The 24,375-nt window shown below is 46.1% G+C and overlaps 3 protein-coding genes across 3 annotated transcripts; all 3 read right to left on the bottom strand.

Annotated features, from left to right (window-relative positions):
• Positions 1 to 5,175: 5,175 nt before the first annotated feature.
• Positions 5,176 to 8,242, bottom strand: LOC129592739 (uncharacterized). The gene is made up of 4 exons (XM_055488850.1): positions 7,887 to 8,242; positions 7,622 to 7,807; positions 7,077 to 7,200; positions 5,176 to 6,740 (listed from the first exon to the last, which is right to left on the bottom strand). The coding sequence occupies exons 1-4, from the start codon at positions 7,969 to 7,971 to the stop codon at positions 5,483 to 5,485; spliced, it is 1,653 nt and encodes a 550-aa protein (XP_055344825.1). The 5' UTR covers positions 7,972 to 8,242; the 3' UTR covers positions 5,176 to 5,482.
• Positions 8,243 to 8,561: 319 nt separating this feature from the next.
• Positions 8,562 to 11,937, bottom strand: LOC129592734 (uncharacterized). The gene is made up of 3 exons (XM_055488841.1): positions 11,774 to 11,937; positions 10,395 to 10,719; positions 8,562 to 10,022 (listed from the first exon to the last, which is right to left on the bottom strand). Exons 1-3 carry the CDS (start codon positions 11,835 to 11,837, stop codon positions 8,780 to 8,782), a joined length of 1,632 nt encoding a protein of 543 aa, XP_055344816.1. The 5' UTR covers positions 11,838 to 11,937; the 3' UTR covers positions 8,562 to 8,779.
• Positions 11,938 to 12,556: 619 nt separating this feature from the next.
• Positions 12,557 to 14,042, bottom strand: LOC129592746 (uncharacterized). Its single transcript, XM_055488860.1, has 4 exons — positions 13,859 to 14,042; positions 13,111 to 13,722; positions 13,013 to 13,054; positions 12,557 to 12,892 (listed from the first exon to the last, which is right to left on the bottom strand). Exons 1-4 carry the CDS (start codon positions 13,902 to 13,904, stop codon positions 12,846 to 12,848), a joined length of 747 nt encoding a protein of 248 aa, XP_055344835.1. The 5' UTR covers positions 13,905 to 14,042; the 3' UTR covers positions 12,557 to 12,845.
• Between the last annotated feature and the right edge of the window lie 10,333 nt (positions 14,043 to 24,375).

Genomic DNA, 24,375 nt, shown 5'->3' on the forward strand with positions numbered 1-24,375 from the left:
CCACAACGTTATACTCCAGGCGGCTGACGGTTTCAAGGACAGGGTTACTAGCATGCATTAGATCAGCAGCATTACTGACGTCCCCTCGTAGATCAGCAGCATTACTGACGTCCCCTCGTATGCTAGACTAATCAAGTTGTGGATGTACTGTAGTAAGAATACTGATGAGATTCCAAAGTTTTTAAAAATAAACCAGCGTATCAAACGTGGATTATGGCTAATCTTATTCAACTTTTGCACACCAGACGCCCTAAGTACGGCTGTCCGTGGCTATCGAAGCGAGGGAGGGTTGGTAGCTGTGAAGTCCTCGTTGAGGAAATTCCGAAAAATTGGAACTAAAGGCAGAATCGAAACGCCTGTTAGGCTGCTACCGAGTATGATCTACGCAGCACTCATCAAGCTGTTAGCTGTGCATTATCTGCAAGTGCCTTTAAATTTTAGCAGACTTCTGTTGCAGTTGAAGTTAACTGGTGATCGCTGGCAAGGGCCACTGTACAAGCGCCGCGTGTTGGCTGAGATCAAGATATTGGTGTTTGAGCCAACCAGGTAGCCAGCGGACTGGGGTGTCTGCCATGTGTACAGAGCATAACTTCCTTAAACACCAACCATCAGCATGCATGCACTTTTAGCACTAGACAGCTGCGATACCTTGGTGGTCGCGTCACCGCTACGATACCTTGGTGGTCGCGTCACCGACTTAGGCAGCATCCATAAATTACGTACGCAGGAAATCGTGATTTTTACTCCCCTCCCCCTTCATAGCGGTCCGTGACGTTTGCTTGGAATTGAGAAGACCAAGCGGAAATTGAGAGTCCTCGGTACGCAGTTTTTCGGAATTGTTATTACGAATACTTGTATAATTGGTAGTGCAGACAACATATAAGCCGGATGAACAAACCAAGTAATTTCTTTGATGAATTTGAAAATGGACACATGATGTGGTGGCAGTGGCCAAGACGGCTGCTAACACGTTCTCCGACAACGCAGTGTCGAAATCTCGCCCGACACCTGCGGGGTTTGCCGGAACATTTTCCCCCCCTACCTACCTGCTTAGTGCATTTGACACTCATCCTTTACAGTACCACTTACCAAGGGCGGCAATGAGCAGGGACCGGTCACCGGTTCGTCTCTCAGAAGAATTTGGTTTTTGCATGAAGATAGAGTAACATCGGGATAAACTTAAAAAATACTGTTATTGGCAAATGGTTCAGTGAGCGTGGCCAAACACGAATCTGTTGACTAAAAGTATCGTAAAATATTATTATTATACAGAACTCTTTAACTGGTTAAATTGAACGTTATTAACTATTACCATATTACCAGGCTGTTTGTGCCACTTTCGAGCATTGTCTTACCCCTCATCACTGTAACCTCCTTTATCGCTCCTTTATTTGATTTTATACTAAAATACTGTAACTGGTTCATCGTTTATCCAAATAGTAGCTTTAAAATTTTTTGCCACTTATCGGTCTGGGCAGAATATTTGCAGTGCAAGCGCGGTTTAAACACAAAACATTTTAACAGAAATAGGAAGAGTTTCTAAAAGCTGTGTGGGCGGGTGGCGAGACTTTTTGACAAGGTACTCTTCTGTACACCAGACCTTCAGATGCAGCGGTTCATCTAGCGGCTATAGCATTGTTCGTTCTAGTATAGAAGTATCTCATCTGATTTGATGACTTATGTGTAATCGTGAAGATCTGAAATCTGAAAATTCTAATTTGAAACACTTGTTTTTTTGTAGTAATGCAGCAGTTGCATGAATCCTTCTCGAGACACCAGAATGGAACCGTGCGTTCGAGTAACCTAACCATAACGCCCTCAGCCTCGGTGTATTCGCTGGACAATAACGTAGTTATAAGAGCTCCCGAAAGAACGCCGATAACGCTAAGGTGTCTAGACGATCGCATTGTACCGAGAACGAAAGAAACCAACCGGTTTGCTTTGCGCTATAACGGAATAGAACACAGCCATTTGGGCGTTAGTCAAGCGGTCGCTCCAGAACCCGCCACCACCTGTGGATGCTTACCACCCGGTACACAGACGGGAAAATTCCATGCTGTGATATACAACCTGACATCGGCAGATGTGCACCTACTGAATTTCAGCAACGTCAACGGCGGCCAGTACGAGTGCGTATGGTACAACGGGGACGACGCTGGTTACGTTAGTCAGCGCTACCTAGTCAGTCCACTGTTGACTGCTCAAGAGGTCTTCACTCCGCCACTGCGCAACATCTCCGCCGAGATAGGCGAAAGCGTGGAGTTGAGTTGCTGGGTAAAATTTGACGCAATGATGGGCGGGTTGAAGGGACGATTCCTGTGGATCAACGAGAAGGATGTGTTGTCCGCGCGAGGCTTCGACCGTTTGCAGCACACTGTGCGCCGGCGGGACGGCATCACGGTGCATTACAAATCTGACGCCAACTGCATCTGCTACGTAGCACTGAAGATTCAGGCCGTTCGGCGGGATGATGCCGGATGGTATCAGTGCTGGTTTAAAGCCGACGATGTCTTCGATGAGTGGCTGGTGCAAAGCGCGTTTCTAACAGTAACGTAACATTTGGGTGGCTGGAGCTGTGGGCCAACAAATTTGGAGGAGTGGCAAATCTCATGATGAAGCAGCTTTAGAAGATGATTCATTCTGTACGAAGAGGAGCTACCTTGGCCCGATCAAAGGCGCGAACACGACCATAATCCGATCACTGTGCACGCATGTGTGTACAACGCCCAACCGCCCAGGTTGGCAGTAAATGAACCACTGTGCCGGCATACGCAAAACGGCAAACCACCCACATCGGCAAGAACTTTGACACAATCGCTATGGCCGCCATATTTAAAAAACGAAAAATCCATTTTGTTATTAAGCCATTTATTATTATATTATTATTAAACGAAAAACCCATTTATTAAAAGAAGAAATTTTAGAGAGCTAAATTTATTAATAACTTTGCTGCCGTGGCAGGGTGAACAGCCATGTTTCACGCGCGGGCGGGCAAGTGGTTAACGTCGCTGCCAACCTGGGTGGTTTGGCGTTGTGCACACACGCGGGCACAGTGATCGGATTATGGTCATGTTTGCGCCTTTGATCGGGCCAAGGTAGCTCCTCCTCGTACTATTTGCCAAAGATGTGCTGTTTCATTAAGTACTAACGTGCTTTTGGGGTTGCCGCTTGTATTAATTTGCTCTTATGAAGCGTTCTTTTGTCTAGTTTTTTTTTGTATAATACTAGTTTTTACTGTTTAACTGAATTGACCTGGTGACATTATATGGGGTATGCTTTAATTGTCTGTTCTTGTGGTGCAGGTACAGTAAAACCTGCGTACATTGAACACCTGCGGTTCCAAATTTTTCGTTAAATGTAGGAGCCTGTCCAATGTACAGAACAGCTGCCCCCAGGGGGCCGTCCCTGGGGGCAGTAGTTCTGCGCACTAAAACTTCTCCTGGGGGCGAACGGAAGCCGCCTGAAGGGGGACAGCCCGGTTAACGAGCTTCTATACGCTATTTTCGCGCATAACACATCAAAAATCGTGTGGTGTCAAAGTTATAACAAGCGAATGGCTTGTGAACTGTGGTCCGTTAAGCGCATTTTTTGGTGTTTTTTTTGCTCCCGAAACCAGATTCCGGCGCCTTGTTCATTTTCAAAAGGGCTAAACATTAGTAAATAATTAGATTCGTTCCAGCTAATTTGTTCAGTGTTCACTTCAGAGAAGTGTTCAATATAAGCGGGGTCCCCCCCTATGTCATAGTCTACGAGACGCGACGGTTCCGTAATGACCGTTCAATGTACACCATACGCGAGTGTTCAAAGTCACAGGTTTTACTGTAACGTAAAACGTTTAAGGTGGTTTGGTTTGCTTAGTTTGCTACAGTAAATACATATTACTTGTCCCTAGTGTCCCGAGAATCGATGGTCGGGTGACACGCAAGGTGAACCAGCGTGACAAACGTTAACCATGCAGCCATACTGAACTATATCTTGGCATAAATCTTAGTTAATTCCACAAAAACTACTTGTATTTTGGTGTGTAAGTTTTGGGATTTATTTAGTACCTCAAAATTGACTGATTTTAAGAATGGCAGAAATTGTTCGTTGACCTTTACGTTTTTGTTCCTCACGTTGCAGTCCGCTGATAGGCACATGAAGACAACAAATTTCTTAGTTATTAGTTAAAACGGCAACACATCTAGACATCCAGGTGCCATATATTTCTCATATACTCCCACCAGAGAATACTGACTGACGTACACTGTACCGTTTTTCGTTTGCCACAACCCGATGTTTCAGGACATGACTTCAGCCTGATTGAAGCCTGAGTGAAGTTTCGTGCCAAATACTTTGACCTGAACGCGGTTCATTGCCCGACGTTTTAGTTCAAAAAAGATTTCATTCAAGCCGAATTTCCGGACTCAGTGCTACTGTTTATCTTAATCGAGCGAAGCGTAGCGAAGGCCTTAGCGATCTTCTGCGTTTATGAAAAATATCGTGTCCGTCGGTCACCGCCGGAATTATGCGTTCAGTTTTTCTTATCAAAATAAATGCGCGACGATCAAGGCTCTCATTGATGCCGATATACGAGTATAATTACGATCACATGATATAACCAGGAGATACTAAATTTCATCCACAATGAAGAAATCTGCACACAAAATGCATGACTCCATTCGTGAGCATTTCCGTCCGTCAAAAATGCTCACACCGTGAACCGTTGTCGTTCAAGCATTTTCGTCCGTTAAATGTGCCCCCTGCTCACACCGTGAACCGTGAACATGTGAGCAATCTTGCCGGCTACAGACGTCACAGAGTAACACCGGTGACCGACGGACACCATGAGTTGCATGTGGTGTAAGTATATGGTCCCACCGTGGATGCGGGCATTTTTTACAAAAGATAGCGCGTATATGTACATTCGGTGGCGGTGACCGACGGACACCACATTCCCCATAATTGTTGGACATAGAGGACCCTCGCTACACTTCGGTCGATTAGATATTTAAAAAAAAAAAGAATTTCCGGATGATTTCTTGAAGGGTATTGTCTTTTGAAGGATATGGGACACAATTTCTTCACGAGTGAAGAGCTAATGGCGGGATGCAATCATCCCCATATGTTACGTCCGATGTCGAATGTCTTTATTCAGATGGGCGTACAAAGAGGAGCAAATCTGCCCCGCATTTTATGGAGAACTTTGTGAACAATAAAGGATTTATCTTTATAATTATCCGACACCAGCAGAATAAAACACCAATAATACTTTCTATTTACTGCATCCGAGAAACACTAATGAATACAGTGCACACGCTAAGTACGTTAAGAACAAGCAGGACATGGTTCGGGGATGAGCAGGATACATTAAAGAATTCCATGAATAACATGGAAGAAGAAGTATGTCGTGCAGTGTGTTTAGCACTTGCATCATAGTTCTCTTTAAATGCGTTTATAAATGATTGCGCTGAGTCGCAATAGTACACAATCTTCTCAGACCTCAGTCACATTTATCATTGATGGAATACTCCACCCTTGTGAAATTAATCTGCTTGGGACTACTGGGAAACGGTTGGGCCGCGCAGTTAATCGGGACGTAGATCGCCTCTTTGGGAATCTCCACATTGCCGAAAGACCCCGGGATACGGTAGATCTCACTGTCGCTAGCGTTGCGCAATAGCGCTAGGTTATTCCGCCACCAGCGCCGAAACCACGCCCACCGGCAGTCACAGTGCAGGCGCCGTATATACTCCTGCGTCTCGGCACGGAACTCCGTCATCATATCCACGGAGAACTCCAGCGCTAGTAATCGCAGTGCCGGCAGGTCGCTGAACGTGTCTTCCTCCATCGTCCGGATCGTCGAGTTCTCCAGGGTGATCATCCGCAGCCAGCGGTTGACGCGGAAATCACCACGCTGAATGTCCAGTTGGCTGCAGGATGTCAAAGCAAATTCCAGAAGAAACGGGAAGTTTAGGTCTGATAACTGCCCCGTGGTGCGCGAGCGGCGACAGTGCAGTATCTCCAGTACGACGACCTGTTTTCTGATTGGCTGGAAATTGCTGGCGACGGTTTGGCGACCGTCGTGAACGACCACGGCCACCGCCCGCAGGAGACCGTTGGCGAGACCCGTGGCGATGGTGCGCACTTCAGTTGCGGTGGCGTTGGGTGTGCAGGAGATGGACAACGCCTTTTGCGACATGCAGGAGTCCTTCGTCGTTTCCGCGTTGCGACAATTAGCCGAGAACTGCGCACGGCACTGGGCAGCGGTCATCCGTTGCGTGGAGAACTTGGGAAAGGGTTCCGGGATTACGCTGGAACACGTCGCTGTTGAAGAATCCGATGGGAGATCTTGGAGGGCGCAGTTGTACGCGATCTGCAGTTTGGCGACATCAAGGATGCTGAGTCCCTCGCGTTGTCCCATCTTAATGGGTTTCCGGGTCCCGGTTTTCGGGAGGATGACCGGGGTACCTTGTGAGACGGCGAAATCGAACGGTCCGTAGTGCATGAGGGATAGGAGGTCGTACTGCGTCCCGTGGGTGGGCAGATGCGGTAGTTTGACGAAGTTGGGGTCGTAGCGACCTGGCTGGATGTGGTCAGTGTAGATGGCTATGTGGTCGTCGCGATCCGGTCGGTTCTGCTCGTGGAAGAGGCCCAGGGCGTGGAGGAGTTCGTGTTGGATGACGCCGGGGGTCATGCAGAAGGGTGCCAGGCGGATGCGGGTGGGGTAGCCGGGAACGCGGCCGATATCAGCTTCGCAACTACAAAGACACTACAGGCTCGACACAGCTAAAGAGTTTCGCTGGTTTAGTTTTCCCTGGTTCTGTTAACGTAATCGTTGAGCGCGGGCTCTTGTCCAGAGTACCATAGTAGTCGTACTGCTTTACCATAAACAGAATGAATGTAACAAAGAAGATCCCAAATTAAAAAAGAAACATTCTCGAGAAGCCATGGATGGAGGAGTCCCACAATATATTTGCAAAGTATTGTGACCTTTAGGCTCTGGCTTTTTGAAGCATACCAGACTTACTAGTCAATTCGGTAACCATAAACAACCATGACAGTCATGTAACTTAGGAACTCATTTATGCCCTTACCAACGTCCGGGATACAACGAAATATATTCCTCTTCATCTGTGCGTTCCTTAAATGCCACACACGAAAATGTCCGGCGCTCGATGGTACGCATGGCGGTTTCGATCAGACGGCGACTGGTGAAATCTGATGACAAAAGGTCCTAGTTATAGAATTTTAACAACCTAGATGGTGTGTTGTGTAGTATCGAGGCATTACGAAAGCTTTCGTAATGCCTCGGTAGTATATGTGGGAATAGTAACGCTTTATTGGTGAGTCGTACTCTGTAGCTCGACAAAATAGCAACTGATTTTGCTGACACTGTTTGTCAACAACAATATGGACAGCGTCGCTAGGGACAAGCGCGCGTCCTTTGTACAAGGTCGAGGCATATCTAACAGTTTGCCAAATGCAAAAGTTTTACGTAGATGACGGTTAGTTATGTACATACGGTTCAGTGTACGATGCTGTTGGTGGAAAAGCGGCAGACAAAATAGTGCGGATTAAACCGTTAAAGCGTTTTTCTCGATTTCCAGCTAACGTTAAAATGCCTAAAGAGCATCCCTACCGAATCCGGAATAAATTACATAAGGGATGGCATTGGGTGTCGGCCAGTAATTATACGCCTGCATCTGCCCGGTCTGAGCGGCGTAGATCCCGAAAGCACCCGGACTGTCCGGTTCGGAGATAATATCACCGGCTGATGAGGCATTGAAGGGCGCCGCAACAGAGGGATCGATCAGATTGCGCCAATCTGAAGATAAAAAACAGCCCCAGAAAATCATGTACAGAGTCTGCATTACGTACGTTTTTACGGATTAATATCACCTGACCTGAAGGAAGTTTGGACGCTCTGACGTAATACGGATGCTGTATCCAGCCGATCAGTAGCGAAATAAAGATTATCCTGCAGTCCATTCTTCAGTTTACTCGGTAGCGATTTTGGAGAAAGATTACTATTTATGTATTTTATTCCCCAGCAGCTGCACAGGCGACAAAGGCAAATGGGACGTTTATCAATCCGCCAATGAAATACACTTTCAGGGTAGTGATATTTTTATGAAATTACTAGCAAATTACCATTAAGAAATAATGTCAGTTAAGTTACCGTATTAATAATAAACCGGGCATAAACTGCTTTTCAATGAAGAGGCCACAAAGAACTGTTTGGCACCGGCATCTCCACTGTACTGACTTTGCTGAGTTTTTGCTACCAATGCATGGATCGCTAAACAATTTCTCTGAAGGAAGACCGTGAAAACGTACCGGCGCTCGCGGAAGTGATAACGATCTCAATACACTATCAGCTAACGTTTATAACCGGAACACGAACAGCTCATCGCACTGGAGAAACACACTCAACGGGCAACGCAGTGCCTTGCAGACTGTACGTACGGCACATTGCCGTATTCCGATACGGCTGGCCATCATGATAACTGCTGCACAAGCAAACGCTACTTGGATGGTTGGATTATAATTTTTGTCAACCAGTTAGACAAGTCGTGCACTGGCAAACTGTTCTGCTCAGTATTAAGTTAAGCACACGTTATTATGCATTTTATTCCGCCAATAAAAATCACAGATATAAAGCACCGGTTAACATCATTAATAAAAAGAACACCATACCCAAGAAACATCTGCTTGCAAATACCGAATTCGAGCTTCACGAACACAAAGAACCCAGTTCATCTTTAGACCATTCGTTTATTATAAAAAGCAGCAACGACTATCTGCAGGTTTTATCTTCATTAAAAGAAAACGGTATCTGGCTGAACAAAATATTATCCAGATCGTTGCAGTCAACCGGCACGTACAGTTCCTCCTTGGCCACCGCTTCACTCTGCCACGACTGCGGCAGACCATACACACTACCTTCGGCACGGGCTTCCAGCAGGCGTTGATTCTGCGTCAACCAGCGGCGAAACCAGGCAAACTCACACGTACAATGTATCTTCCGCAGATAGTCTTTATCGTCCAGCATCATGGTGTTCTCATTGAACAAGTACTCCAGCGAAAGAACCTGCAGATTCGGCAGCAGGTCGCTGAAGGTCCCCACTTCCAAGGAACTAACCGTCGACTGCCGAAAGCGAATCATCCTGAGCAGTTTCATGTTAGAGAAATCGCGTTTCTTGATCACTAAGTCGTTGCACATGAAGAGCTGGTAATCCAGAAGATTGTCGAGGAACAATCGAGAAACCCGGGTCGTCGTATGGCTGCCGCGGCAGTCTGTTAAACACAGCACGACAACCTGCAGCCGCACCGGGTCAAAGACGTCCCGCGCCATGTGGTCGCCATCGGTGAGGAAGAACTTGAGCGCGCGATGGGACGCGTTGGCTTTAATTGCATTGTTCAGCGCTTTCAATGGTTGTCGCTTCACGTCGGTGGTGTAAAACACATCGAGACCTTGAAAATCGTTGCACGGTGTGCCGTTCTTCGGGCCCTTGATGCTGATGCAGTGCGGCGGAAAGGGCAACTCCATCTCGACTTGAGTGATGGGCTCCAGCCGGAAAAGACCGGGCAACGGCTGTTTGGAGGGATCTTTGGTCGTGGCCTCGGCGTCCTCGTACGCGCGGCACTCGTACAGGTTGCGCACTTTGGCGATATCCCCGTTACTCAGTCCCTTACGTTGACCCTGGCGTTGGTTCTTACCGCTCTTAGGGATAATGGTGGGTTCGCTGGGGGTCTTGGCGAAATCGTACACCCCGTAGTGCATGATGGACTCCAGGTCGTAGAACGTGCCGTGGTACTCCATGTCCTCCATAATGGCGAAGTTGCGGGCGATAGCGCCGTCCAGAATATTATCCACGAAGATCTCGACGTAGGCATCGCGGTCTTTACGGTTCTGCTCGTGGAAGAGGCCCAGAGCGTGCAGGGTCTCGTGCTGGATGATCCCGTGGGTCATGCAGTCGCGACCTAGGCGGATGGTCTGTTGACCGCACTGGCGTCCCACCGGCGATTGACAGGCGTTGCTGAAAAGGGACAGTGTTTATTTATCCGTTTTTTTATGCAAAATAATTTTTGAAGCGTCATAATACAGCCTATTTAAAACTATATTCTTTTCCCGTTCTGTTACTGCTTAAAGCGCAACCATAAGATTGTGTATTCATAAAATAGCGTACTCCTGTTAAAAGGCATCGCATCGCATCAGCATTAATCCAAAGGTACGTTTTTAGTTTGTCTTGGTGATATAAGGCACTGTCAGTTTTTAAAACTAGTCTAAAATTAGTTCTAGTTATTTACTAGTAGGTTAACGTGTTGCCTCGTATGCGCAACTGGGAAGCTAAAAATCCGTAAAGCGGAACGTATGGGACGGCGTGCTGAAAGGCAGCGATGACACTTACTCTCGGCTGTCCGGCTGGAAGTAAATGTAGTCCCGTTCGCCGGCTCGGCGCTTGAAGGTGATGCAGGCATGCGAACCCGTCTTCGTCCAGTTGGCGATCCGCTGCAGCGCCCACTCTATCAGTTTGTAGTCTCCATTGCGCAGAAAGAAGGGGGCGATGTCGTAGGGGATACTCCATGCGCGGTTCCATTTGTTCCAGGGCTTGAGTTTGCCGGTGTACATGACGTTGTTAACCGGCACCATATCGCAGTTGGTCGAGTTGTTCGTGATGGCGCGCTCGGATTCCCGTTCGGTCAGCACGGTCGGATCGATACGCTCTTTCCAGCCTGCAACATAGAATTATTTGTTAAAATATGTTGTTTATTTGAATCACAAGCCGCAGCTCAGAAACTTTCAGCGACAATATATAGCAAACGCTGCGAAACCAGGCAAAAGATTTGCTAGCTCTTGATACTGTCACGAGCAAGGTCTAACACCCCCTCGAAATAACAGATAAATCTGGAGGTGGGATAGCACGGGTGTCCCACAAAAGAAGAGTTTATTGCCCAAAAGGGAAAAATACAGAAATATGGGAAAAAGCAAGCAATAAACTGATCGTTTCCACAGGAAATACAGGAAACGATACCAGCAGCCACCTAGGGCGGCTGCTCCATACATCTAGCATGCACCGTGACAATACGTATACAAAAGCGCGTCCGCTACAGTTTCTCATGAAATTTCTGTTCCAATCCTACACGTCACGGTGGATTAAACAGTATCATTTGCAGAGCATGCGTGTCTGCGGGTGTACCAGCAAAGTTAGAGCCGCGCGGAACATCTACAACGGAACGCCGCCCAGATGGCTGTACGACATTCGCCTGGAAACGCGGAATGTGTCTAGCATGGGATGTGACATGCGTAGACACAGTGGCGGCGTCACATGTTAAAGCAACGTCCGCCACAGCGGGAGCCGCCGCTACGCAAGCCGAGGAAAAGAAAATCAGACTGTATTCCTATCTGAACGGCCGTTATATCTTTGTCCCAATCGCTTTTGAAACGATTGGCCCTTGAGAGCGGCCATCGCCATCGTCAAGGAGCTGGGTAAAAGACTGCGACAACAAACCGGAGAAGTACGCTCGCACGAATTTCTTCGACAGCGCCTGTCGATTGAGATTCAACGGGGGAACGCGGCGTCAGTACTGGGCACCATGGATGGAGTGGATAAGCTTACAGAGATTTTTTTGTTATAGTTTGAGCGGTTCTGTTTTATATTACCCACAGTGTAACGAGCAACAATAAATTAAACTACAGACCATTGTAAAATGAAAAAAAAAATCCTACACTAATCACACAATTGATGGGTACCGGCAGTTTAGTACCCCGAATAAATTTCCAGCTTACCGTGAGGCGCCATAGCGCACAGAACGGACGCGCATCCCATAAAAACAGTCCAGGAAACCAACATGATTTGAATTCCCGATGAAATGAAAAGCACTCTTTAGTGAAGATGAGATTACTCACGATGAAATTAAAAACACTTTCTACAGTCGATTCCGACAAACCGATGTCGCGATATGTCTTAAATGCGTTAGTGCAGCGTGTTCGAAGCAGGAGCTCAGAGGACTTTGACCCTCAGGCTGCATATCGCAAGCGGAAATCTTGACCACATATTGCGAAACACCGCATGACACGCGCGTATAGTGTGTACTGCAGCTACTGTCTAAACTGGCGTTGACTAACGCAGACCAGTTTAAATATTTAAGTATATTCATTTGGTCGAAGAAAATCTGATTTAAATAGGATACATGTACTGTGTGTGTATTTACACTATTAAAAAGTATTGGACTTCGGTGAGCGTGGTAGTACTAACTACTAAGGAAGATGTGTATCCATGCCATTTACACCGCCCACCTAGCTACGTTTTATTTATTGCGAAAATGAAGCGATATAAGTACTGCTGTCATGCATATTATGAGTATAACAACGGAAAGGCGCAAATAGCTTCGTAATAAACTTCAACTTTGAGATATTTTTGCGCATTACCGCGTTTATATACTGCACATGTAGATATGTCCGTACAGATATAATGTATTATTGGGTTCATACTTTTTACTAATTTTTATTGCGGCGGATGCTCCGGCTGCTGCACATTTAAGCACTGTCATAACAAAATAAGCAAAGTTCATTTTTCTTTTTTATTCCCCAAAGTTTATAAAATGTGCAGTAGATGAAACAATATATTATATATCTCAGTACAGTAGGTGAAACTATGCAAACGTATTTTTTAAAGTAAGTCAACATGACGTGAACGGTGAACCTGTAATTCAAAGATTATTAGGACATCCAAAAATGGATCTATAGACAGTGGATGGTAGACTGATTCGTAAACAAGAAGGTGAAGTTTGAAGTTTTGGCTTCTTTGAAGTTTCTCCGCAACTGTGTGTATCTTGTAAGCAGACGCACTACCTCCACATTAACCTGCGATGGGGATGCCGGTAACGACGCTAGATGTACCAGTGGCTGTAACGACCGAAGAAAACAAATGTTGTATCATCGAGACAGCTTGTAAACTCAAAGGTCAAGGACAATTACACACTTCGCTATCTCCATTGTTTCGAAACTATGGTGGTACAAACTTACCGCCTCCAGTGGGGATACACATTAACACGCTTGACGAAGGGCCTGCAAAAGTCCAAGCTTTATTACGGTTATCCTGCCGGACGATGTCTGATCCTTACATGGCGAATGGCACTGGGCTACTGTGCCGGTGAAAATGTTGTTCATCGGTGGCGTCAGGTAGTGACACGACGGACTCGGTAATGACGACATAGCTCCGTTACACAGAAACATGGGAGACGATTGGGTAGAAGTGCCGGAAAAGAGGTAGTTGACGGCTGCATTGGGGTAGGTGCATGCTGGATCGTACGAAATTGTAGTTTGTCCGTTACACGCAAAGACATAATAAGGTTGGGCGTTCCCCAGAGTGCCGGTGAGGATGTTGTTTGTCGGCGCGGTGTTATAGGTGCAGGCCGGATTGTAGGTCACTGTCGTTGTTCCGCCGCACAGGTACTGCAGTCCAGCGGTTAGGTAACCTTCGTAAGCGGTGCCTGTCGGTGTCGTCAGGTAAATACAGGCCGGGTTGGCCGTGGACTGGGAGATTCCATTGCACGTGAACGTCGCGCCAGGAGTGGAGGTTTTGGGGATTCCATAGAACGCGCCGCTTACCGCCGGGGTGAGGTAGTGGCATGCTGGGTTGACAGTGGTGGAGAGTATGTTGTTGCATATATAGGCATAGGAAGAGGAAACAGGAGTTCCATTAACAGTTTGTCCACAGGAACGGGGAGCGGCTTCTGTAATCATTATATGTTTAATTACTTTTTATGGATATCAAAATTCTCTTTAGTATACTCAGACAAACACCCGGCGCTGGGATAAGGAAAAATTAAGAGAAAAATCGCGTTTTTTCCGGGATAGCGTTGGGCTTACCGCAAAGTACCGCAACAGCGAAAGCATAAATGACTAAAATCCGCATTATTTTACGCGATCTAACCCGAAAATATGTACCACAAAAATATTTATGTACCACAGAAGTATTTAACCTGGCGGTGACGTTGAAACAGTTGCTGCTGTTATGAAAGTTTTTAAAAACGGTTGTTCAGTTTTGATGCACGAGTGCATTGCAAATTTACCGCACGGGGTTTAAATAGAGGGGTCGACTTCTTCCGAATACTGTCGAATATCAGTTGGCAGCAAATCAAGCCGGAAAACCCATTGTATTCTAATGCTAGATCCAGAATGGATCCAGGGACGGAGACAGAAACGGAATCTATCCCGTGGAGTGAGCTATGCGATATGTATAGCGAACTACGCGGAATCGCGAGACGTCGCACCGCTAATAGCCAACTTTTAATAATATTGAAAATCTGCACAACAGAAATCAACAAGTGATCGGCGCAGCTCGATCGCAAATCGTAGAGCCAATTCAACAGTGTGTAACACTGTGCAGCACGTGCTATGCCGCGCCCACTAGCCAATCAGAGCGAGACACAACACAGACACGTAATCCAGCTGGCGTAGCGTCGTGGACGTGAACGCTAGTGAACCCCCGCTCACATGCCTCTGGGGGGATGCCGAGCTCCGTTGAGGCTGGACACACTCCGAATCCACGAAAAGACGGCGGTCGCCGGTGTCTGTGCGTGCTCAAAAACATCAAATTCTCTTATTCCATTTTATCACATCAATTCCAAATGCACAATGTGAAATAAAGAGATCTGTATCAAAATACTATTCCATATCAATTCTAATACAAAACAGATCAACAGTTAAACAGATCAACAGAAGCAATTAATCAATGTAGACTAGGATCCTCCATTTCTGACTCGTAAAGGTCACAGGTCCTGTCCACCGTTTTCCGCACCTTGGCCCATTCCGCTCGCTTGAGCAATTCTGCGCATCCATAGTGCGACTTTCATCACAATCCGCTTGAGAATCGGGTGCGTATCAAGTACGACTTAGGGAATACTGCTTCAATCTTTGGGATATGGTGCGTATCAATTGTACGACTTAAAATGAGATCCATAAAGGTCATGGAGGGACGTCTTAAGACAAGCGTAGTTCGCTTCCTCCCTGGTAAAGGTTATCCTTTGTTGGGATGATCCGTTGAGATGTGCGACTCGTTTTGGGTTAATGGTCCCAAAAGGTCATGCGACTTAAATTCCAATACGGTGACTCTCTTGGGCGGTAATGATCCCAAAGGTCATCCAACTTCGCTTCAAACTTCGATTAAAGGTCATGGAGGAACTTAGCCAATTTTCTGCGGCCTTCAAGCACTTCTTTGCTTGCCTCCCTGATAAAGATTTCGATTTGACCTTTCCGTCGCACATCCAACTTCAACATGCCTCGAGCGGCCAGAGTGCCGGCAGAGTTTACCGTAGCATCTCTGATGGGGCCGGCTAACTACCGCATTAAATTTACCCCATGACGCTTCCACATTAAATCTTTTACTCTTGTTCGCCGCTTGTGGCCCATCTTCGGTACGAGAGATCCGGCTTGATTACCGTTATTTCTCTCGTTAAGTTTTGACACTGAATCGCTTGGAGAGAGTGGCCGGCATAGTACACCGTAGCGTCTCTGATGGGGCCGGCTAATGGACCGAATCAAATTCAACCCCATTAATATTTCCACCTGTTGTCTTTCTCTTTTTCGCCGCTTGTGGCCCCCTTTCGTGTTCAAGAGATCCGGCTTGATTACCGTAGTTTCTCCTGCCAATTTGTAACACTGAGTCGCTTAAGGAGGAGAGCCGGCTGACTGCCGTAGCAACTCCTTTGGGGCCGGCATAATAGACCGAATTGATTTCAACCCCAATCGCTGCTCCACATGATTTCTTTATCCTTTGCGATTCTGTGCTATAAACGCTGAAAACAACAATTACACGAATGCAGTTTAAGTTAACATGTTACGTGACCTTTATACTTAACCATGATATTCGCTTCTGATGACCTTTCGAGACCTTTTTCGTTAAATCATTAAGGTCAATTGCTTCATTCTAACGCGGTGACCTTTCACGTTTTGTCGTTTACGCCAGTTCAAGTGCTCCGTCGTTAATCAAACATTCAACAGAGTTTCTGATTTACTTCCCATCCTTTCCGATATTCAGTTTGAACATTTCAAAGTCAGACAGCCATGCAGTTCAAAAGGTCATTCAACGTCACTGCGTTTGTTCCGACGATAATATCCATGGCCGCATCAGTTATGGCCGCCCCCACGAATTTTTATTGTTGTGCCCCGGTAGTATGTACACCGGTATGTTTTTCGCTGGTATACCGCTAGCATCCGGTTTCTGGGGGGATAATGCCGAGTCCGTTGGGTCCATTTCCTGGCTCTCTGTTTCAACAATCTTCAACTTCGCCAACGATCCGGATGATGACTGGGCCGATTTCGGCTCATTATTCTTCTCTTCTTCTCTTCTTGCGGCAAGGTCTCGTGACCTTTCGGTTTCTCCGTTCAGGTAGCCTCTATCAAGGATTTCTGAAACACTTGACGCGCCGAATCGGTTTCCGCATCTGCTGCCGCTTTTTCCATGGGGAGCATGACCTTTTCTTTCTCCCCTTCTTCCGAAGTTTCATGGTCTTTCAGTTGTCCCGTAGACGCGGAACTCTCTTGACCTTTAGGTTGCGCTTCCTCTTTCACGGTTCCAGACGTCTCTTGACCTTTAGACTGTTCGTCTTTTTCTGACCAAGTCCCGTGACCTTTCAGTTGGTCTGTCACTTGACGTTTCACTTGACACTTGGTTCACTTGACATTTGACCTTTAAGTTTATTTGCGCTTGACCTTTGGTTCGTTAGTCACTTGACCTTATGGTTTTCGGTGATCCGGCTTCACAATCTCATTTGATGACCTTTTATTTTTGCTGATCCAGATCTTTCGTAACCTTTTGGCTGTTCCATTTGGATTTCTGCCCGAGTCTCTTACCCTTTCAATTGACCTTTCACTTCTTCCGCTTTTACTTCGATCGACGTTTGCACTTCATTTTGTACTTCAGTCAGAGTCCGATGACCTTTCGACTGGTCGACAATTTCTGAAGATTCCGGACTTTCGTGACCTTTTCGTTGTTCCATTTGAATTTCGGTCGGAGTATCTTGACCTTTCGATAACCTTTCGCTTCTCTCGTATGATTCAGTCCGAGTCTGATGACCTTTCGACTGGAGGACCTTCCTGTTGACTTTTCGTCCATTATGACCTTTCTAGTGTCCGTTTCGATGAACTTTTGACCTTTTGACATTTTTCAGTTTGGTGACCTTTCTACTTCCATTCCTAATATCGTAAACTCCCGTTAATCTAATTTTTCGGATTAATATCTCTGCGTCCTTTAGTTATCCGATCAAGGAGTTCTTTGTCGGCCGCATCTTCAACTTCACCTTTCTGGGTCAGCAATTCTGTAGGAGTTAGTTTCTTTTTCCTCTGTTTAACCTTTCTCTCATCGATGGCTTTCGCTATATCACGGCCCAATTGTTCAGCTTTTGATTTGACCGCCTCTATTTCCTCTTTTCGCTTTTTTGTGAGGTCATCCTCATTATCGGTAGCAGTGCGTGGTTCGAAAAAGGATTGTTGCAAGTCCTTTTTGGAAGTACGCCCTGGTACTTTGGAACTCGGTTCGATATCGTTTTCCAGTGACCTTTCTGCCAAATTCCCCGCTTCTGCGTTCAACTTGATTGTGACTGCAGTTTCGAAATCCTTGTCCTCTTTCCTTTTTCTTCCTCTCTTCTGTTTCGGTTTATCTCCGCTTGTATCCGGTAGCAGGGAGCGTGGTTCGAAAAATGGTTTCTGTTGTGTGACTGAGTCATTTTTCGGACTCCGCTCTAATTTATCTTCTTTTCCGTTAGCTTTCTCCGTTTCGGGTAGCAGGGGTGGTTCGAAAAAAGATTCTGCCGAGTCTTTTTGAGTACGCTCTGTTGCTCGTTCTACTGTTTCTTTTTCCACTTCAGGTAGCAGAGGTGGTTCGAAAAAATTCGAGGTACGCTCCGATACTTTTTGCGAATCTTTCTCTTCCGGTAATGGCGGATGCCATAGCTTTAATCGGTCGATCGAAAACACCTTTAAGTCTGCCTCTTTCTTTGGGTTCTGCTCAATGACCTCGGCTTCGTTTGTTCGCGGGAAACTCAGAATCTTCCACACTTTATCGTATTTTGACTTGAAGTCCGACTGATTTTCTTTCTTCCCTTGTTTCGTGTCCTTTGGTAATCGTATCAGTACGAGGTCGCCCACTTTGAAGTTCGGCTCCGATTTCTTCTTATTGTAAATCTCCGCATTCTTCTCGTATGCATCTTTGATATTGCATTTCGCCACTTCTTCTGCAAAGGTCAGGTTCCTCTTCATGGTCTCCACCCATTCATCTGGAGTCCCATAATCGTCTGGGATATTCGTTTTTGTGACCACATCTTCCGGCATTGTCATTTCTCTGCCGTGTAGCATATAGTATGCTGAATATCCAGTTGTGGCGTGTACAACTCTGTTCATCGCCGAAATGACGTATGGGAGGTACTTGTTGAACTTCCTTTCGTTTCCCGCTTTCAAGTATTGCGCCAAGCCATCCGCAATCGTCTGCATCTGTCTTTCGACTTGGCCTTGACCTTCTGGGTGATATGCCGTTCCAAATGTGTGTCTAATCTTGAACACATTGGTGACCTTTGTCAAAACTTCGGCTGTAAAGTGCCGTCCACGATCCGTGTGTAAGATGTGTGGTGCTCCATGTACCAATATCACATGTTTGACGAACACTTTGGCAAATTCTTTGGCTGTAGCCGTCTTCATTGGTACGGCAATCACGTATTTCGTCAACTGATCGATGAACACCGCTATGTACTTATATCCACGTTCCTTCGTCGGTAGCAATGGTCCTTTCAAGTCCGCATAGACCCGGAAGAACGGATGTCCGACCTTTATCTCTTGCAATTTCCCGGGTGGGCATTTCCTCGGTGTCTTACGAAATTGACATCCTTGACAGGCACTTATGTAATTCTTCACGTCTGTACTCATCCGATCCCAATAATATCGGAGTCGGATTGCCGTCAATGTCTTTTCGAATCCCAAGTGTCCTGCCGCTTTCTCGTCGTGTAATGCGTGGATTATCGCTCTTCGCATTGACAACGGTACGACATATGACCTTTCAAGTCTCCCATTTTTATCCTTTACTCGGTACAATATGCCATTCCATAACTGGTAATGAACTTCGAATTTCGATCGCGTTTCGGCATCTGGTAGATGTTCCAATTCATCTATTATCATCGCCAGATGGGGATCCTTTAGCTGTTTATTCCGCAACTGCAAGTTCGAGTCATCTTCTTCCTCCTCATCGCCTTGTAAGTTAACAATACGGACTGTTGCCGTACTGAGTTCGTTCCAATCCTTGATGACCTTGCACCGCGGTAACGGCTTGTACCTCTTTTTGTCTGTTTTGGGAATCTCAACAACTTGATCGGACACTCATTCAGCGCTTGTGTCACTTTGTCCTTTTCCCAAAGGTCATCCCGACTTTCCACCGTTTCGTCAAGTCCGGTGACCTTTCCATTTTGATCTTCGAATTCCGCGTTAAGTCCGGTGACCTTTAGGTCGCTAACAGCGGGCAACCAGCTTTTTACCCGGTTCACTTTTGCCTCGTTTTCAGCCGACTCATTCGCCGTAGCTGAAGTGACCTTTAAACGTTTTTCTCTCTGTTCCACCATCTGTAAGAACAGCTGTCCAATTTCGATTGCTGGTTCTTTCGTGTCGAATTCTTTCTTGTAATCTTCAAAATTCGGAATTTCATCGAATTCTTCTTCATGGCACGTTGGACCTTCAATTGGCGCTCTTGATAAGGCGTCCGCATTGTCGCAGTACTTTCCTGGTTTATATTCAATTTTGAACTGGTGACCCTGCAGTGCCATTGCCCATCTTGTCAAACGCGGGTTCATTCCCACTTTATTCGTCTCTGACCTTAGTAAGTTGGTCAGCGCCTGGTGATCCGTTCTTACGGTGAATTCCGCATAGTCGATAAATGGCTTGAATTTTCTGACAGCAAAGACCACTGCCAGACATTCCCATTCCGTCACACCGTAATTCCTTTCAGCACCATGTAGAACACAACTCGCGTACGCAATCGGATGTCCATCCTGTGACAACACTGCTCCAATTCCTTCTTTACTTGCGTCGCATTCAATAACGGTCGGTTTTGCGGGGTCAAACTTCGCCAATACTGGACCTTCACACAACAGTTGTTTCAAACTGTTGAATTCGTCTTCGTGCACTTTCGTCCAGTCTTTCTTTACTTGTTTGTCTTGTCTCAACAGCTCATACAAATGACAAGTCTTCTGTGCATATCCCATAATGAACTTGCGATAATAATTCGCCAGTTCGAGGAATGACCTTAGCTGCCTTTCTGTTTGAGGTCGTTTAAATTCTGAGACTGCGGTGACCTTTTCCGGATCCATTCGGATTCCATCTTCACTAAGGATATGTCCCAAGAAACCCATTTGTCTCATTCCAAATTCGCATTTAGTCGGCTTTATCGTGAATCCCGCTTCGACTAAACTCATTAAGACGTTTCTCAAATTTTGCATGAAAATCGCCCACGTTTTTCCGGCGAAAATAACGTCATCTATGTACCCGAAAACACAACCCTTTCTTTTCGCTTTCGACAGTACTTTATCCATGCACAATTGGAATGTTGCTGGGTTATTGCAGACTCCAAATGGCATTCTTTTAAACCGGTACATTCCATCTTGCGTTACAAAGGTCGTCTTATTGATTGACGCTGGATCCATTGGGATCTGCCAGAATCCACTTTGCAAGTCCATTTTTCCATAGTATTTGTTGCCTGCACACGCATCAAGCAACTCGTCCGGATTCGGTAACGGGTAGTTATTCTTCCTCGTCAACTTATTCAGCATAATGTAGTTGACACAAAATCTTGTTCCCATTGTCCCGTCGCCGTTTTTCTTTACTGCCAGTACGACTGGGAAACTCCACTCGGCGTCCGACGGCTCGATTACATCTTGTGCCAACATTTCTTCAATATGCTTCGTTATAAACTCGCGGCCTGTCCAACTCGTTCTGGCCGGGTTACATTTGACTGGTTTCGCATCTCCCGTATCGTTTACGTGAGTGACCCCTTTCACATCTCCATATGGTTTCTTTGATGTGGGTAAGACCTTCCAGAATTCCCAGAACGCGTTATACACGTCATTCTTTTGTTCCTCAGTTAGGTCGGGTCCTAATTTCAAGTTTCCAATTATCTTTGTCAGTTCCGCTTTCGTCGTATCGTCCACCTCTGGGTCTTCGAGTACGTTCTTTACTGTCCCAGCGTTAACCTTTACGTTTTCCATATGTTCATACGGCTCCACGTAGCCAAGAAGTTGATTTTTCTTCACGATTTGATATTTGCTACTGTGATTCGCGATGACGATTTCGAAGTATTTTCCTCTGTGGTCCGTCACTCCTGCCAACGGTTGCACATCGGTTTCAATTTGCGGGACCGGTGTAAACATCAACTTGTTCTGAGCCGGTGCATATTTTCCCATCTTGACCTTTACCCGTGTGCAGTTTGACGGTTTCAATTTAATTCTTTGGTCACTGTAGACCTTAATCACATCTTTCGACATTCTAGCCTTTTCCACTTTCAATCTTCTGACTTTAATTTCTTTTTCTTTTTCTTCGTCCACTTCGTCATCTTCATCCAGATCCATTAAGTCCTCTTGTTCTGAAAGGTCACTTACGCCTGAATCTTCCGAAGTCGTTGAGTTATCACTTGAACTCGTCCACTCGGAGTCCGAGTTACTACTCTCATATTCCTGTACAGTAGCTTGACCTTTATCAGCCTTTTCGAGTGGGCGCTCATCAACTCCTTCATCTTCTGATAAAAGGTCACTTTCGTTTTCCCGCGAATCGCTAAGTTTTTCCACTTTCGAATTTTTGAGCAGAGGATTGTCCGCTTCCTTTGCCTTGCGCCCATTTCGTGCGGCGTTTCTCGGGTGACTCCTCGCTACCCGGATTCTTGTTGACGACCTTTCTGTCTGATCAGAGTTTGACCTTTCTTCTTCCGATTTTGACTTTTCCAACTCATCAATTTCTTCGGGGCTCATTACTGGTTTTTCGGTCAACCCGACCGGCGGACATCCCTCACCGTTATCGAGTGACCTTTCCCCGTTTTTTGCCTCAGTTACTGGGTCTTGTTGTTCATTCGATATCCTTTCGACTTCCTCTTTGAACTTCTTCCACATTTCACCTCTATCTGTTAACATCCGTGCGATGTCGAAAGCCGACTTTGAACTTTCTTCCGTCTCGTTCGATTCTCCTTCAGCTGTCTCTTTAGCTGTTTCTTCCTTCTCCGCTTCTTTCATAGTCTCTTTATCAATTTCATCCTGTTGGACCGTCTCGTAACCTTTAGGCCGTTTGGGACCAACAAAAACGCAATTTGCCATGAGTTCTTCGGTGACCCAGTCATCACTCGGAATCGTTTCGTACATGTACCACGTATCACCACCTCGTTCTGGGTAGTCGACTCCATCTGGATCTGGTGCAAAGGTCACCTTTTTCTTCTCCATCAATCCCGGTAACCTTCTTTTCCGGGTTACTTGCAATTCGCGCATCTCCTTTGCGTCGAATATTGGAATCTCCGTTTCGAATTTCCTCCAGTATTTGTCGAATATCTGCCAGTTATCATCTTTGAGTGCTTTACAGAATACCACCACCGATTCATATACCGGTGTACCAAGTCCTGTTGGGAATATGACTGTTCTCCCTTGACCTTTGTACATATGGTTTATGCGAAAGTCCCAGAACAGTTCTATTCTCGCTTCTTCCCATAGCTGTACTTCTTCATTCATTACGTCTATCTCTCTTTCGAGTTTCCGTTCCGTTTTTACCGGATCAAAGGGATCTTGGATTCCGTTATCCGCACGTTGCTGCCAATGGTTTAGCCATTTCCCTCTCCCCGTAATAAAGTTTTTTACACATGACAACCAGGTCCGATATCTGTTCCAATGATACCGCTCAATGTGTGGCTTCCACATTTCGTTGGTCCTCATGATACTTTTCGTTTTCTTTTGATCTTGACCTTTAAGATCTGCTAATGCAGCGTTACATCTCGGCCATTCTGAAAGGTCATCTTGGGAGGCGTCTTGACAACATTCGGTGCATTCCCATTGTGGTTGCACTCTACACGGATCCTCATAGTAACCATGTCCGCAACTCCCCATTCGTTCTTCTGGAGTTAATATCCTTCGATTCGTCTGCGGGTTGGCGACCTCCTTCTCCTGTGTTGTGGTTTTCTGCTCACGTTCGATTTCCGTTACGATCGCTTCGTCGGAGGATATTTCAATAATCTCCGTTCCATTATTCAGTTGGTGACCTTTCAACTGCTCAAGTGCTTTATTGCGGATTTCGCTCGCGAACATCTGTTCTTCTTCAACTATTCGTTTCAATATCCGTAACCTTTCACTCTTTTTATCCTTCCCGACTTTAGCCGTCTTTATTCCCAGTGCCTCTGGTACTGGGATAGGCTTTGCCCACTCCATGCCAGGCACAAGCGATTGTTTCGCTGCAGCTGTCGCTTTTTTCTGTGTGGCAGCTATCTCTTCAAGTGTTGGTGACCTTTCGTCATTTTCGGTAGCAGATCGAGGTTCGAAAAGATTCGGGATACGCTCTGGTACTCTCTGCAAATCTTTTTCTTCGGTTTCATTTTCGGTAGTAGATCGTGGTTCGAAAAAGGTCTTACTGACGTTTTTCGGATCCAGCTCTGGCGCCAAGTTCAAAATTGGTGACCTTTCATCTTTCGTTCCCAGTGCCTCTGGTACTGGGATAACTTTTTCGACACATTCTTTTTCTGTGGCTCCTTGCTCCCAGTCATCTGCGATCATACTTCTCCCGTCCGGGAGAAATATGATCGCCTCATCCGTGTCTGGCGCAAGCGGTTCCTGTTTCCTCTCGTTCACTTTTTCGACATTTCCACTTTCACTTTTCTTCTCCGGTGCCTCTGGTACTGGGATTGTCCGTTGGCTAATCTCGTTCTGCTGCACTCTCGTCATTCCCGGTGCCTCTGGTACTGGGATGACCTTTTCTCTTCCCTTTCGTGTCAGCATTATCCGATTTAGTGTGTCTTCAATCTCCTGTTGAATCATTTGCAGCTGCTCAAATGGTGACAATTCTTTTTTCGTTTCTTTTGCCTTTCCCGGTGCCTCTGGTACTGGGATTAGCGTTTTTTTAACCGTTTGAGCATTTCCCGTCTGTTTTACAAGTTCGGTGACCTTTCCGACTTGGACTTTTGCGATCGGTTTCGGGTCATCTTCTTTCTCTTCTTCGCCTTCATTATCCATCAGTACAAATTTCTTTTCTAAGAAGTCAAATCCAAGTAACACCTGTACGTCATCACATTTCGGTCGGACGTAGAAGGAGTGTTCACTAGTCTTTTTTCTTAAGGTCACTGGTGCTACGCAGTAGTGCGTCACCAGGAATCCTGACGTTCCACTAAT

This window comes from Paramacrobiotus metropolitanus, unplaced genomic scaffold (assembly GCF_019649055.1).
Source record: "Paramacrobiotus metropolitanus isolate TYO unplaced genomic scaffold, Prichtersi_v1.0 Parri_scaffold0000055, whole genome shotgun sequence".
NCBI lineage: Eukaryota > Metazoa > Tardigrada > Eutardigrada > Parachela > Macrobiotidae > Paramacrobiotus > Paramacrobiotus metropolitanus.

Coding starts and splice junctions, on each gene's coding strand:
- LOC129592739 (XM_055488850.1), bottom strand. CDS start 7,971: ATGGACTGCAGGATAATCTTTATTTCGCTACTGATCGGCTGGATACAG. Junction 7,808..7,886: donor AGCGTCCAAACTTCCTTCAG/GTCAGGTGATAT, acceptor TTTTATCTTCAG/ATTGGCGCAATCTGATCGAT. Junction 6,741..7,076: donor TCGTTGTATCCCGGACGTTG/GTAAGGGCATAA, acceptor GTGTCTTTGTAG/TTGCGAAGCTGATATCGGCC.
- LOC129592734 (XM_055488841.1), bottom strand. CDS start 11,837: ATGTTGGTTTCCTGGACTGTTTTTATGGGATGCGCGTCCGTTCTGTGC. Junction 10,720..11,773: donor GTGCGCTATGGCGCCTCACG/GTAAGCTGGAAA, acceptor TCTATGTTGCAG/GCTGGAAAGAGCGTATCGAT. Junction 10,023..10,394: donor TTCCAGCCGGACAGCCGAGA/GTAAGTGTCATC, acceptor GTCCCTTTTCAG/CAACGCCTGTCAATCGCCGG.
- LOC129592746 (XM_055488860.1), bottom strand. CDS start 13,904: ATGCGGATTTTAGTCATTTATGCTTTCGCTGTTGCGGTACTTTGCG. Junction 13,723..13,858: donor CGCTGTTGCGGTACTTTGCG/GTAAGCCCAACG, acceptor TAATGATTACAG/AAGCCGCTCCCCGTTCCTGT. Junction 12,893..13,012: donor GTGTATCCCCACTGGAGGCG/GTAAGTTTGTAC, acceptor CGGTCGTTACAG/CCACTGGTACATCTAGCGTC.